The sequence below is a fragment of the Heloderma suspectum genome, chromosome 2, assembly GCF_057233095.1.
Source record: "Heloderma suspectum isolate Gila_16-S chromosome 2, 16-S_ref, whole genome shotgun sequence".
Lineage (NCBI taxonomy): Eukaryota > Metazoa > Chordata > Lepidosauria > Squamata > Helodermatidae > Heloderma > Heloderma suspectum.
This window is the reverse complement of record NC_139459.1, coordinates 265822847-265839579: the sequence shown is the minus strand read 5'-3', so window position 1 is coordinate 265839579 and position 16733 is coordinate 265822847. Positions and strand designations below refer to the sequence as shown.

General features: G+C 39.1%; 1 protein-coding gene across 1 annotated transcript in view; it reads left to right on the top strand.

The window, feature by feature from the left end:
- The window catches only part of RNF130 (ring finger protein 130), a 49743-nt gene extending 39824 nt beyond the window's left edge, over positions 1 to 9919 (top strand). The window contains exons 6-9 of the mRNA XM_084839142.1: positions 1863 to 1959; positions 3848 to 4052; positions 6822 to 6915; positions 9204 to 9919. Of these exons, the coding sequence (XP_084695268.1) occupies positions 1863 to 1959; positions 3848 to 4052; positions 6822 to 6915; positions 9204 to 9219 (412 nt within the window). The 3' untranslated portion in view covers positions 9220 to 9919. The remainder of the gene's footprint in view (positions 1 to 1862; positions 1960 to 3847; positions 4053 to 6821; positions 6916 to 9203) is intronic.
- The last annotated feature ends 6814 nt before the right edge of the window (positions 9920 to 16733 follow it).

Genomic DNA, 16733 nt, shown 5'->3' with positions numbered 1-16733 from the left:
TGTTTAAAACTCATGAATTCTAAAAAGATAGTAAAAAGGAGTGCAACTTCAATCATGCATATATGCATGTGTTCAAAGTCTGTTCATGAATAATAAATTCAATTCTTGTTCTCTCAACAAGATAGCTATCTAGTGCTTGTTTTGGCTGTAGCCTGTCCTAAACCTTTGTATGATGATAATCACTAATATACTGTGTAGCTTTTATCTTTGAAATATTTTTCTACACTGAAGATTCTATCTGAATCTTCAGATAGCCCTCATCTCTTCCTTTTTCTTTTTCACCAGCAGCAAGTGTATTTTACTGCAAATGAATATCCAGTTCTAAATGTTCAGTTTGGTATGCAAGAAATGTTGTGATGCTACTTGCTAAAACCAGAGAGAGATGTTCAGCTTGAAAGAAGCTTTAAAAATTATATTACATAGTTGTAGTTCTTTATATTACCTCTTAGGCCTCTTGCTAATCCTCATAATTTTGAAACTACAGTTTGTCTCCCCCACACTCTGTTTCTTGGTGAAAAACCATACATGTTCTTGATATAAAGCATATACTGAAAACAAATGCTCTGCTTGTTCAGTTAAAACTTTGGTAACAATTGTAAATTTTTATATGACTAGTAATCATACTCAACAAATACAATGTATTAATAATATAATATACCTGTTTTTATTAATTCCTTACCTAACTATATTGTGAGTTATCTTTTAAATGGTTTACGTAATTACATCATGCTATAGGGCAGTGGTCTCCAAAGTGGGGTGCATGCACCTCAGGGGGTGCGCAAGACGATCCATTGGGGTGTGTGAGCTGCCTGATAATTGAGCAGCCTCCCACTGCCCTGATGAGCTGCAGTTGTATGCAGCAATGGGGGTGGCGGCAGCAGGATGAGACGGGAGCCCAGAGGGAAGTTCCATGGCATTTCGCTCTTGGCTCCAGTCCTATCCTGCCTCCGCTGTGGCCACAGAGAGCAACTGTGCTAGTCTCTGCCAGACACGGCAGAGGAAGCCGTGGCACCAGAGCAGCTGCCATCCTGCCGAAGGAGAGCAGGAAGGAGATTAACTCTTCCCACTCTCCTTTGGCAGAATGAAGCCGAGAAGAAAGTCCATGCTATGACAGCTATGTCAGCAATTATAACCAAGTATCGAAGTAAACTGATCTTAGAACCAGACCTTGGAATTGCTGTATCACAAAGGGTCAAACCAAGTTTTTCAAAAATAATGAAGCATATTCAATCACATTGCTCTCCCTAAAAATATTATTAATATTTTAGTGAGAGCAAAAAGGGGGTTTGGACTGTTAATTTTTTAAAATATTGTTGATTTCATCTTTATCTCATTGTTTTTTAATTTCTATAAATTTCTATTTTTATGTATGTTTTATAATGTATGTAATATGAGGCCAAATGTTAGGTGAGACAGACCCAGACTGAACCCCCCATGGTTGCTTAATTTACACACTTTGAGCAGTGTAAAGCAGGGAAGTAACTCCTATGCTACTGTGTGTGCATATGGATGGGGTTCCAAAGCACCAACACCTGGGGATACATTGAGAAATACTCTCCTCAGTGACTACTTCTGGCATGGCCAACTATTCTTCTTCCTCTCCTAATTTCTCCTAAGTTCTCTTTTCTTTCAGAAAAGAAATAGGTACAAATAAAAGTTATGCAGTACAAATATGCAGTCCATACCTTCACAGGAGACCCAAATGTAACATCAGTATTCAATGAACCCAATTTAAGGTTGAGTGCCAGTTTATTAGAAATCACTAAATTAGTTGTCCAAAATTGCTAATAATATTACAACCTCTCCAGAACGTCTGGTGATTTTAATGGTTACATTTTTGTTGTGCTTGTCTGTTTTTCCAGGCATGTTTTCCACAAAACCTGTGTGGATCCATGGCTCAGTGAACACTGTACCTGCCCTATGTGTAAACTGAACATTTTGAAGGCCCTGGGAATTGTGGTGAGTTCTGGCTTATTTAAACAGGAATGTAAAGGTTTGCTTCCCTAAAATATCACAGATCACTACACTCACCTAAGAGAGGACAGAAATGCCAGGGTGTGTTAGTCATTCTACCTTGCTTGCTTGCATGCATTTGTGATGCAGCCCCAACTTTGCTTTTTGTAAGTAATGACTATAGAAGTGAAATGTTCATACCTATATTCAGCTGCAAGCCGAGAAGTGGAAAACCTCTGATTTATTCAAAGTAGTCTTCTTTGCTTGTAGCTTGTTACCCTCTGATTTTTCCCGTGGTCATGGATCAAGCCCAAAGTGGAGACAGATTATCTTGGGATAAGTTCATAAACCTTAGATAACAACCACCTTCTCTATCATATTTCTTAATATCAAGTAAATTTGTCCTAGTAAAACATCTTCAGGTTAGAACAATCCATCATGAAATCGATTTTACCTGGCTTGCTATCCCTCAAGGCTTGTGTGTGACCTCTGGTTTGTCCAGTGGAAAACCTCCAGGCCTCTAAGTATTGTCTTTAGGGAAAACTTTCTACCAATATTTTAGCCTGAGGTGAGCACTTACCCTCTCTTGACCATTACTGCAGAGAAATTAATGAATGAAGTGGCTGAACCGGATTTATTACAACGTAGTCGTTCCTTGACTACCCTATCTATCCCTAGATGGGTATTTGTTATTTGAAGACAGAAAGATGCTGTGTTCAAATAAGCTTAGAACAGCCTAATTCATGTGTTGTTTCTTTGTCCATATGGTGGGGGAGAGGGGCATGCATGCAACCAGGAATAATACATTTCTGGGGGGAAACTCTGAACCTGGTAATCTCTGAACAAGGTGTGTGGGTCCTAACCCTAAATTGTTGTTTGGTTAAACCCTGTTGTCTTCGATATAAAGGTTCTGAACCAGGCTCATAGAGGAGGAGATTTGCTTGGAGTAATGATTTGGTATCCATTAGATATTGGCCATGCCATGGGGCACTGTTGATGATTTCTTAAGCAATCATCTTTGCCTTTTGCTGTTTATTAGAGGCATGGGAGAACAAAGTAACCTCTAAATAAAGAGATAGTAGAGTATTATGTCTAGCTACTGTCATTAGGGAAGATTCTGCCATCATCTCTGTCAAAAGCACTCAATCTCCTTTAGAAATACAGATCCTATATTGAAAGTAGGCAGTTACCATAACAAGTTCGTGCTGTCAGTGACAAATAAGGATGTATAGATATATTATACCTAAGTTAGCACATTAAGGGCACATTAATGTTTTTATGACATGGCAGTTAAGTTACTGGCTGTTCAGATGTAGTATTCTTCCTGAGCCCTCATAAATGTGCAGAACATTGTCACTGATGTTTTAGGTAGCATTTGTGCTAGCAGTAGGGTAGCCTATATTTTTGCCAGCAGGTGCCAAAAGACAGTGGCAGAGGAAAGGGTGATTGGCATCAGCATTGTGCGGGCACAAGGCTGTATTGTATTTGGGCCTGTCTACTATGATTTACACAAATATAAATTGTGTAATTGAGGAATGTACACCCAAGTATATCTGCCATCTCATTTTTACATTTGAGCTTGATATAGTATAAATTGTAGGAATAGTTTAAACACTGTCAAAACAACCTGTGATTACAGGATTAAAAAATCTGGTTATGTGGCTGGTTGCTGACAGTCCCCCCTCCCTGCCCTCTGGTTGCTACTTAGCAGAGACAGCTTCTTTCTATTCACCACGCTACCTCATTGTCTACTATTGGTTGCTTGTATATCCCACAAATAGTCAAAAGATACTTAGACATTTCTGACACTTTATGATATATTTGGAAGCATGCATGAGCTTGCCAGCAGCTTACAATAATGAATTATGTTAACACAACAATGCTGTATTTTCAGACAAATGTACCATGTGCCGACAATATGGCCTTTGACATGGAAAGGCTCACGAGAGGCCAACTAGGCAACAGGAGATCAGTACTTGGTGATCTTAGCAGTGACAGCTCACTCACTCTTGAGCCTCTGCGTACTTCTGGAATTTCACAATTTCCACAGGATGGGGAGCTGACTCCAAGGACAGGAGAGATCAACATTGCTGTAACTAGTAAGTGAAATCTGGTTTTAATTTGAGAATTACAGGTTTTGTGTTGCTTTAGATTTGTTCTTCATTAACAGTAAGTTCCTGAACTTGGAAATGGCTTTGGCAAAATCTAATGGTTAAAAATCATCACAAATCAATTAGAAAATGGATCCTGCAAGGTTAGCGGTTAAGATGGTTAAAGTACTAATTTGGTACTTTCCCCCATTAGTGTAACAGCTGGATCTAAAAATTCAGGAGACTAATCCAAGTATATTTATCATCCTTTTTTTCAATACTTTTGGGCTCGATGCAGTCTTAAAATAGTGTATAATCTGAAAACTATCAAAGCAATCATATGATTGCTTAAAGGATTCAACAGTATACCTGTGAAGCTAGCCTTGCAATAAATGAATAGCTTATTGATAATGTGATAAGCTATGAGATATTCTTTAGACAAATTGTAACATTGTACCATGCTTAAATCGGGTGTAGAATCTCTTTCAACCCGAGAGCCAAATTCCATTTTGGAGAATCTCTCGGGGGCTGCAAAAAAACCAAATGCACCAGCATATTTTAGTTTAAAGTTCTTACTGCCAGTAACTAAACTGTAGGGGAGGCATTTCAACTTTTCAGAGTGGGGGAAAAATGCACAAAAGCTGGGAAACCAACAAATGATCAGTGGTTAGGGGAAAGGGGATGGGACCAGAGGAAGGGGAATGGACTCTGGGGACCCACAGAAGGCTGGATTTGCATGCACGCACCCCAGTCCTGAAGTTCTGCACCTCTGTTCTAAACACTGACAGGGTTCACATAAAGTGCTAACCCATGATCTGGGTTGTTGAATTCTGGGTTGTCATGTTGTGCGAACCCAGTTACGCTAACAAACCGTGGTTTGTTAGCCATGAACAACCCAGAAAGAGCACCTATGTAGTACATGCCAGTACTACAGCACAGCAAAGTCATTTGGGATATAGGGAAGGAGGAGGGGAAACAACCCAAGGACTGAGAAAACAAACCAATTGTCTGCCAAACAAACCCTGGGTAGGGCATAAACTTTGGATTAACCATGGGTTAAATAATCCATGGATTAGTGTTCTGTGAAAACCAGGTCACTGACTCCATACTGGATGTATAGATAGGAATTTTTATTTCTCTCAATCGCAGAATCTAAGCCCCAGCTGAAAGAGTAGGATCCTAACTTCATTTAATCTAGCTGCATTGCCTGCCTGCCTTTCCCTTGGTGCTGAGCATGGTTTGGTCTGTCCTGTGCTCAGTAGCTGTACGTGAATTCTCTTTCACCCTAGCATACCAGATAATACTGCATGTTGTGGGTAAACTGCAGTATGTGATCTGTCAGATGAGCTTCAAAGGTCCTTGCAATCCTCACTTGGTAAATATTGTGGGGCTATGGCATATTTTACTAACTGAATGCTTTTCATTTGCTAGAAATGTTGATGATCTTTATTAGCAGAAGATAGGTGAAAATACCTGGATAGAAAGAAAATCTTGCACATTGCTTGACTAGCTACTAATTAAAGGGAAGAATGTTAGAGTTAACATGACAGATATTACCAATCTGAAGTTTGGAAGACTGCCAGGCAGTTTGCAAGAACTGCCTTTGCCCCTGACATTTCCCATCACTCCCACACACAGATCGCAAAACCCGGGCGGGGGGGGGGGGGGCGGCATGTTTGCTCTGTTAATTCCCTTAGAAGTTGGGTAGGTAGTGCTGAAATACTTCACACATGACAGTATGACTTTGGTCAATAAATCATCTAGCTTGAAAATAGAGACATACTGAATCCTTCCTACAGTCCCAGTTCTGTAATTTTATAATGGAATGTCTCTGCCATCTTGAGAATGAGCAAGGATATGTCCATTGTATCGTATTGCCAGTTTCCTTGATGATTTCTTTGGTGCCCCAAGCATGTATTAAGTAGTGGGTTGGCCACTCTTGGGTGTTTTTTTTACTAGACATAGAAACATTGTTTAATGTCCTTAAGCACTTTTCTGGTTGTTTAACGCAGGTTAAATCTCAAAATGTTCTAAAACGTTTAGTTGCCAAAAAATACATTGACACTCACACGCACCTTTAAAAGCAAGCACATTCACTTGGCCTTGGTCCTGTTGCCTTTCTGACCACTCAAAAAATAGAGATCCTGATGAAGGAGAAGAAATGCATGCAATATTTCAAGTGCTGCCATGTGAAACTATGAATGCACCAACTAGTTAGAATGGTATACAATTAATCATAATTGTTTAGATAATATGTCTTTTGTTAGACTAAAATTATACTTCATTTTGTGCATTATGATTGACTCCGCATGGAATTCTGCCTTTAAAAAGAATTAGATCACATTCTTTGTGGATAAAGGAGAGCAAACAATTCCATATGTGTGAACGTGGGTGTGTGCTGTCATACACCTTTAAATACAGGCCTCATTTGGCGATAATCAGTCTTGACATACTTTAATTACAGGTAAAACTTTTGGTTGTACTTTCCTTATTTTGCATTTCACAGTAATAAATCATTTATCACTAATGTCTGGGCTCTGCTGATTGATATATTGTATCATGCCTGTTTTCTCACTTCTCCCCATAACTTCTTTGCTGGCCTTCTTCATTTAGTATCTTCTGTGGCTAACCTCCTGCTTTCTTCTGGAGCTTCACTTCCTGGTGCCTCTCATGCCTAGAATTGTTGTCTTTTGCCTCTGATCTTTGAGGGCAGTGTTGCCATCGATTTGACATAAGCCTTCTTCCACGAGTGACTTCCTCCCTTTCCTTTGTCAACAGAAGAATGGTTTATTATTGCCAGCTTTGGCCTCCTGAGTGCCCTGACACTCTGCTACATGATCATCAAAGCCACTGCTAGCTTAAATGCTAATGGGTAAGTATATGTTCAAATTGTGTGTTTGTATGTGTGCATAGCAGCAGCAAAGAAGTGACAAGTAGAAAAATTAGAAGGAATGAAATTTGGAAAACATCCAAAATACAATGTTCTCTTATTTTCCTGTTGGTTCTAATATCAACTGACTAGAATATCTGACGATATTATTTTTTGATTTGATTTGTATCCTGCCTTTCTACCAAAAAATGGCACTCAAGACTGCTAAGGATAGACTTTTCAAAAGGATGACCATAATACATTCATATTAACGGTGTTCTTTTGGCACACTTGTGCGTTTTACTCTTTTTATTTTTATATATGTATGTGTATATATACACACATTTCGTTTTAGCTGAGCTTATATTGCCATGCCTACTATCAAGGGTGAGTTGTAAGGGTCAGTGTCTATATAGACTGAGTGGACAGACCTAGAAGAACAAGTGCCTGTTCAGACTCTCTGGAAGGCAACTGAACAGTATTTATCCTCATAGCAGCAAAAGAAACTCTTGAACAGGAAAGTTATAGAAAGCCCAGTACAGCAGTGAGGGCATTACTTGTTCTAATGTGTACACCATTGGGGGATACATTAAAAATTGTATATGAGTAGCCCCTGGCCCTGCGATAAGTCTGCTGTAAGGGGGATGGAAAGGTTCTGTGGGTATATAGATCCTACTTACATGTATATAAACCATGGTTTCCACTACAGATGATGAGTGTATAGAGCCCAAGCTTGCTCACACACCCTGCCACATGTAGGAGGCACATGCCCAGGCCATGTGTGAGAATAGTTAACATTTTCAGTGCTCTCTGGAGATGGAAAAATGATAATTTGCAGTCCAAGTATTCAGAACAAATTTTTCATTAGGTAATTGTAGGAGTAGTCTGGTAAAGTGTCAGGTAAGATGGATTCTCTGGGCCAATGTAGTTCCACTTCCTTAGCCACTAATTCCTACCTACTAAACTTCTATCAATTTTACATCATGTTTTCCATTACATTAGTACCCATGGTTTCAAGTTGGTTTGGTTCAAACATACCACGGTTAACACATTAAATACAGTTGGTCGGTTCGGATAGTGTGACTAGCAAAAACAGAAATGAAAGCTTCCTTTGGCCAGGGAAACGTGTGAGCCTGAGACCTGTTGTGGCCTTGATCTAGTATGACTTTCAAACAGCCATTTTTTCTGGAGTAGTCTCAGCAGCTACTAATGTAGCATTTTGGCTGGCTGTTATCATATTTCTAAAAAGAGAGGAAGATTTCATAAATATTTCTTGTTGCTGAAAAAAGCTATTTTTAACTAGACTTAGCCCTCTGTACCTAAAAGTAAAATTAATGCTTATGTAAGTAATGGCCGCACTGTCAAAAGTGTATGTAGGCAATAACATCAGGAGCCATTTTCAGTCATTTTCTTGTTCCCCAAGTTTTATTTTCATTATAACGTTACATCCAAAACAGAATATTTGAATCATCTCATCTCAGATCTCCTGGCAGAGGAGACATAGAGATTGTATTTTTGATAGGATGACACAGAGGTTTGGAAAGCATGAGGAACATATATATTATGTCTCTGCAGACACTGAGACTTGGCTCACATATAATGCTAATTTATGTTTATTTAACCCATGAGTTGTTGAATGCTGGATTGTTGTGATGTGTGAATCCAGGTGCACTTAACAAACCATGATTTGTTAAGAGAACCCAAGGTTTGTTGTTGGGTTGTATAAATCATGGGTTGTTGTTACGTTTGAACACAGAACCATGGGTTGTTCATGGGTTGTTTTGCCAGGCTGCAAGAGTGGTTAAAAAACAACTGCTCTACATGCCAGTACTACAGCACTGCAAAGGCATATGGGGATGCAGGAAGGTAGTGGGTGAAGGAGGAGGGAAACAACTCCAGGGATTGAGAAAACAAGCCATGGTTTATTTGATTGTTTGCTGGACAAACTTTGAGTAGGGCAACGAACAACAGGTTAACCATGGATATGAGTTAGTGTTATGTGCAAATCAGGTCTAAGTGTGGAGGTAGGGATGATAACTAGAATTCATCACTTCTTTCCAATTTTTCTGAACCTGCTTTTCTAACTCCTAATATCTGTGTATTTACCACTTGTGGGAAAAATAGCTTTATGCCTTTCTTCCCATTGACTGAAAGCACTAGTATTTAGCAAATAATTTTTTACTTGGTAGTTGGCTCAAAATATTTTGCTCATAACTTATTTTAACATTTCTGAGTTAAATATTAACAGTAAAATATTATTACTGATATTCCATTATTTTACTTTCTCACAGAGCTGAATGGTATTGAAGAAACAGTCTAACCAGCTGCTTCGGAGAGAACGCAACTTATTTTTATGTATAATACACTGATCATGTAACACAAGCATATGCTTAGTACACTCTATTTTCATAATTTGCTAATGCCAAAGCTTTGTATTAAGAAAAGGATCAATAAAACTTTAGTTATAAAAATTTAGTCTGAGATTTATTATTATGCAACCAGTTTGGCAGTGAAAGGGTTGTAGCTTCTAATCCAGTGAAGGTTTCCGCCTGATTTTATTAATGTGTATACGTGGATCAGATCTTTATCTTCCACTTCTCTTGAACACAAAGCTATCTGAGAAACACTATCGCAAATGGAAGAGAGTTCTTCTTGCTAAAGTGGGGGAGGGGAAGATTGATTTCAATCCACCCCCCTTTCCCCTGCCACCATTGTAGCCCTCATCTTTGTCACATCTCATACTGTTCTAGATATCCTCCAACCTTCAGGAGTGGCTTCTGGGGTAGGGGGTGTAGCAGAAAATTCCCATTCCACGAGTAGAACTCCACACATGATATTTGGGGCTCAAACTATTCATTAAAACCAGGATTTGAACAGAAGCAGCAGCTGTAATACCAAATGGAAGTATAGTGTTTTATAGTTACATGCACATAACATGTTACATTTGTTATGTTTCACTTTTTATTGATTGATTTGTCATACGAGTTTGAACAACGCGGTATAATTCAATTTTTTGGTGGATTTGTACCTTCGTTCCTTGAATTCCTCTTTCATTCCTTAATTTTCATTCCTCTTTCATTCCTGCATTCTTCAGAAAAAACTACACATTACCTATAGTTCATACTATAGATTATGAACTATTCTAATCTATACTATCTATACCTATAGTAATCATACTATAGATTATGAACTATAGAAAAAACTACACATTACCTATAGTTCATACTACACATTACCTATAGTTCATACTATAGATTATATACATACTATAGTAGTTCATACTATAGATAACACAGATTATGATCCTTCAACTTGAAGGAGAAGGCTGGCATAAGGGAAGAAGGGCTTCTTAACAATTTTCTCTTGGGCTGTTTTCCTGCCTAAAATCACCACCAACAAGTTACTTTTACCACTCTTAGGGAAATATATGGGTGCCCATAACCATAGAACTATATATAATGTGCAGTTCCACCCTTAGTGCCTACTCAGTGCCTAGCCATGATTCGAATTCCATACAGGTAAGCCAATTCAAGACACATGCATGTGTCTTCTTCACTTATTGATTGAGTGCATTCTATAAATAAGCTAGTGAAGTCTCTATCATACAGTACCCTCACTTAGGGGTACTTAGTAACGTTCATGCTTTGATGCATTTATGTTTTTATTATTCCTTAAATGCTGTTTGAAATTTAAAATGTGATGCATTTCATCATAAATTCCAAGACTGTTTGCACTGAATAAGGAGCTCCACTGAAAGTAGTTCAGCTTTATCAGAAAACTAAAAACAAGTGTACTTGAAGGTCAAGATAACCATCCTTGCATACTACCTGATTGCCCCTTCTCTACTTTTAAATTTCAGATTATTCTCCAAGAGGCTCATGTTGTCCAACACTGCACACAAGTAGTGTGAATGTTTGTTCAGATATTGGGATGGGATGTGAATTGTGGATAGGATTCTTGCCCAACCCAACTCATTAGTTTTAAATCTGATCAATGACTCTGACTCTGGAAATTTCTGTATCCCTGCCTCTTATTCTGTTTCTGTAGTTGTGTCTCTGCTTGTTTGCCAGTGCATTCTTATTCATTCTCCTAGAGTAAGAAATCATTCAACTCTTACTTAAAAAAAAAAATGCATAGTGGTCTTGTTAGTGAATGTAGAACTGTTGGGTTCTGATTTCCAGCCAAAAGCTAATGACAGACTTAATGTGATTGACTATTGAATCAGGCAAACCACAAGGCATAAGCTGGCCAAAGCCAGAACCTTTGTATATTTGCTCAAAGTTTAACATACTTGTGAATTTAGTGGTGTGTTTAATTAAAATATGCCTATTTGCATTTCTAGCTATAAAAAAGGAAATAGTTTTCTTATAATAGGATTTGCTTTTTAAGAAACATTGGGAATGGGGACTTAGAGGCACTTCTTGAACTTGGGAAAGCAGCCAAAATCTATATTAAAATAGTTGCTTAATTTGTAGTTGTCAAGAAGCCTTCAGCTGAGAAGGCAGCTTTTATAATTAGAAATGAAGTGTGTTAAAGTTTCTATAATGTAATTGATATTTCAAAATGTCCTTGTAAAATGTCACAAGAGACAGCATTTTTGCTTTGGAAAATTTGAAAAACTCAAATAGAGGAAATGGGGTGTGGGGAGAGAAACCTGAATTTTCCATACCTCCCATTTTGTTTTTTTTATTTTAAAAAGCTGAATCATGATTTATATAGCGCTTCTTAAAATGTTCACTGCCTTCACATGCATTTTCTTAGTCGTTGCAACAACTCTGTAAGGTAGGCCAGAATAATATCATTATTATATAAAAGACCATCCAGTGCATTTACGGGGATAGCATTCCAAAACTATGAAGAGAGAGCCTCCAGGAAATAATACTATATAGTCCTCTGAGCATGTAAACTGAGGTTTCTAAACAAAGTCTGTGGTTCTTTGGTGAAGAGATGTTTAAGCTCCAGAACATATTGGGGAATACTGGAAGTATTTGCGATGTTTCCTGCCTCCAATATAACCACTTCATAGTATAGCTGAGTTTGTGGTGCTGCCTTATTCATTCATAACTATTGTGTTACCCCTATATGGATCTGCTCTATGCACTCACAGATTTTGCATCACAGATTGAAGGGAGATAGAACATGGCTGCTTCAGAAAATCTTCCATAAGGATGTCTCTGATTTAGAAGCCACTTCTTAGCTACACTGAGTTTAGGTTCTTTAGACTGTATAGGAACCATGAATGCAAACGGGCATCCAGTGGAGAATGGAAAGAATAGATGTAATACTTCCTTCTAGCAAACGTGCCCCGCTTCACATAGATTGGAATAGCCGTTTGTTTGATATAGCGACGCCATCAAGCAAGGTTTCACAGCTGTCAAACTTGGACTCATTGTGCTCACCCAGTCTGACTCCATGGCCACCAACACCCCTAGGCATGGCCATTGCCACAGTGCACCTCTATTGCCCTTTTGAGGGAAGGGCCTGTCTGCTCCATTCCCTGGGGAGGGGGCAACTGTATAACTGTCCTTCAGATGCATCCTTCCTGGTTTCAGACTGCCTTGACTGCAAAGCTACTGGATGGTTAGGGAAGTCTGCCACCTAGTGAACAGAAGAGGCACTGCAGGCTTCAAACACATGGGCACATTCAAATTAATTTAAATGAATTAATCTGCCTTAAAAGCCAAATAACCCTGATGTGCACACTGCAAGGGTCTCCTTAATATACTTGCCAAATTTCATGTACTTAGGTTTCCTGGTCTTATAGCTATGGTGCTGACAGACAGACACATCCTCTTTTATTATAAATGACTTCAAACTTGCCAACAGACAAGCACCTGAAGTCTGCAGTGCTTCTGAACAACCTTCAAGGATCACCCCAAGCAAAGTAACTTAAAAGCATTGATCCATGAAGTTTGTTGTTGTTGTTCATTCGTTCAGTCGTGTCCGACTCTTCGTGACCCCATGGACCATAGCACGCCAGGCCTTCCTGTCCTGCGCTCTCTCCCGGAGCGTGCTCAAGTTCATATTCATTGCATCCGTGATGCTATCTAGCCATCTCATCCTCTGCCGTCCCCTTCTCCTTTTGCCTTCAGTCTTTCCCAGCATCAGGGTCTTTTCCAGGGAGTTTTCTCTTCGCATTAGGTGGCCAAAATATTGGAGCTTCAGCTTCATTATCTGTCCTTCCAATGAGCACTCAGGGTTGATTTCCTTTAGGATGGACTGATTTGACCTCCTTGCAGTCCAGGGGACTCGTAAGAGTCTTCTCCAGCACCACAGTTCGACAGCATCAATTCTTCGGCGCTCAGCCTTCCTTATAGTCCAGCTCTCACAGCCATACATTACTACTGGGAAAACCATCACTTTGATTAGACGGACCTTTGTCGGCAAGGTGATGTCTCTGCTTCTTACTATGCTGTCTAGGTTGGCCATAGCTTTCCTCCCCAGGAGCAAGCGTCTTTTAATTTCATGGCTACAGTCACCGTCCGCGGTGATCTTGGAGCCCAAGAAAGTAAAATCTGTCACTGCTTCCATTTCTCCCCCTTCTATATGCCAGGAAGTGATGGGGCCAGATGCCATGATCTTAGTTTTTTTAATGTTGAGTTTCAAACCAGCTTTTGCACTCTCCTCTTTCACCCTCAACAAGAGGCTCTTTAGATCCTCTTCGCTTTCTGCCATTAGGGTGGTATCGTCTGCATATCGGAGTTTGTTGATAATTCTCCCAGCAATCTTAATTCCGACCTGTGATTCATCCAACCCGGCATTTCTCATGATGTACTCTGCATATAAGTTAAATAAGCACAATGGCAAAGTCCCTGTCCTCCAAGGAGTAGCAAAGCAGGAATTTGATGAAAAGTACACACGGCTACAGTTGCAACTGCGTATCTTTGAACACAGCTGGATAGTACTCCCAGATGGCATACCTCATCTCTTAACAAATGTAGGATCCCTTCCAGAACAGGTAATCCTACCACAGTAGGTTGTACAGGCAATCTGTCATATTTTGACTCTAGTTTACATTTCTAGTGCTGATGGTACTGCTGAATGCTGTACCTCCCTGCCTTTTCCCACAGGGCTTTCTCTCATCATTTGAAAGTCTTCATAGTGCAGAATATAATTTTTAGAAAACATATGCTATGAAACCATTTTAGACAGTTAACACAGCTGGTAGTTTCTATTAACATCTGGATATTCATCTATAGGCCATCTGACTTTTAGATCCAGTGTTTGAGAAATCAGTGCAAGCAGCTTGTGTACTGCAAAATAACAGCATATTAATAAGCCATGTGCTGTAGCATTTGTGTATTGGGATAAATTTGGCTGCAAATCAGAGACCACCCACTAATTCTGCATTATTTATAAAACCACTAATACTGCACTAGTGCAGGCCTCATTTCATCATCTTATTAATTCTTCCTAGGTTTCTAGCATCTTATTCATTACATGTTTTCAAGCTACATGTAGATGTAGTAGATATGCTATCAGATAAAAAAAAGCTAACAAATGTTAAACGAAAAGGAGGAGAGAAATAAATAAAAGGCCAGTCTTTTTACTACCTCTTGAGATGGACGCATCTTGTGTCATCCTGCCAAAGGTGAGAGGACGACCTATTTGTCCAGACCTCCTATTTGTAGAGTCTTACTAGGCTGTTAGTTCCACTTTCCACAATTGTAGTTGCTGAGAGAAACTGCGGTCATAAGCAAGCCCAGATTGATGCAACAGTATAAGCACATAAGTAATTTGTCTTTCACGCTAATAACAGCGAGACTGGAAATAGATTCATCAGATTCGATGAGCGCATTTTTCTTCGTATACTCTAAGAGCAGGCATATAGTATTCATTGCAAAGATTAGGAAAAGTGAAAGAAATTGTAGTCAAAAAGCCCATGGCTGTGTTTAAATTTAGCCCATATTGCTGCTTTCTCTGCATTGAAAAGCAAACCTCTTGACAGAAATCAATTCAGACTGTCAGTCAACTAACTGCAGCAGAAATGTTTTCTCCAGCATCTTACTGTAATGTTATAAGGTGCATTTTAAGGAAACAGCTGGGAGTTTCTGTTTCTGTTGGGAGGGAATTTTTTTTTTAAGCCCTTAAGTTTAAAGGAATTGGTGCTACACATCAATATGGGCGAGTTGAGCCAAATAACAAAGGGGGCAAGCGTCAAAGATAAGAAATAGAACAGAAATAAGCTCTGTGTATGTGTGTGTGTGTGTGTGTGTGTGTGTGTGTAGAAAATGACTGGAGAGAGAACACATTATTGCTCCTTACAGTCTGGAAAGAGTTTGGAAGAGCCAATACCATTAAAGTTGAAAATTAGACATCACCTTAGGCTGGAGGTCTCAGAATGGGAGGCACAGTAGAAATCCTGAGGTCCACTTGAGGAATCTGTATTGATGAACAGCACTGATGTAGTTATGGATGAGCAGCCATTCATGTACCAAATCTTCTCAAGAATGCACACAAGGAATTATGGGACCTCCATTGAAATGAAGGGTTTGAGGGGAACCCAGTGAGCTCTTTAGTTGAATCTATGACTGTCACAAGAGAATGGTAAGGTGTAACAAAATACCCCTGCCACTGCAAATGCCTCTTGAAAATAGAGGCTTCACCAACATCTTGGGCAGCTTATCCTACTGCACAAATGCACACTTTAAGAGAAAAATTTCACTAATGTTTAATCTAAATCTACTATCATGTAGTTGCTGTACTACTTGCCATATCCTTGACAGAAAGAGTGGGCAATTCTGTTCATAGTTATATCTGCCATCCTTCTTAAATATGCAAAAACTGTATCAAGCTTCTTCAGCTTCTGTTATGATTTGCCTTCTCTGCCCCTAACATCTGAATATCTCTTTCAGTTTGCCAAAAGTCTTGTTGAATTTTCGTGCTCAGAATTTAACATTGTACTTCAAATGAGGTTTTCCCAATGCAGGATAGAGCTGTAGACTAATTTCCAAAGTCTTGGGAGTAAAATTAGTACAATATGACCTGCTTTTGGCCTTTTGCACTGCAGAGTAACACTGTTGATTCATGTTCAGTTTACTATCCACTCCAATCCCTAAATGTTGCCCAGCAAGTCATCCGTGTTGTGTACATTTGTTTTTGTAGTTTGGATTGTGCAGTCCTTTACATTTGTCACTGTTAACATTCACTTGATTTGAAGAGCTGGCAAGTTTAAGACAAATTTGAATGTTCAGCCTATCTTCTACCATTTGTATTCCTTCTAAATCTTGTGGTCATCTGCAAACTTGATTGATTTATTATCCACTCCTTTTGTTTAAGTCTTTGATGAAGACATTGCACAGCACTGGGCTCAGTATTTGAAGACTGAAGGATTTATTTTTTATTTTTTTTTGCTGAATGTTGTGACAAGGAGGGGATGAAGGAAATCCTCAGGAAAGAACAAGCTGGTAGCATCCTAGGCTTATCAGTTTCAAGATAATTGTGTTTCCTGTTCATGTGTCTATATATAATGGCCACAGTATAATTAGTACTTAAAAATTAGGTACTCTTAAGCAAATTGAAATCAGTGGGCTTAGGTGCAGTTCACTCTGTGTTGAGTTTTGGCCAGTGATTCCAAAATGTATTCTGAGTGAAGGCTATTCTGCAGTCAATGCATTATGTTTCCCTTCCTCTTGCATGAATGCAAACCCATGCACATATTCCATGCCTCCAAGACTGACAGATACCATCTCCAATAAAAGTGTTAACAGATGGTCTTGACCTGTGATGAGGGTTCCACTGGTGATTTGGGGGCTTATTTTGCAATTGTATCAAAACAGTTCCAATAATTTTTATGTAACTCTGGAGGGTTATGTTTTGTT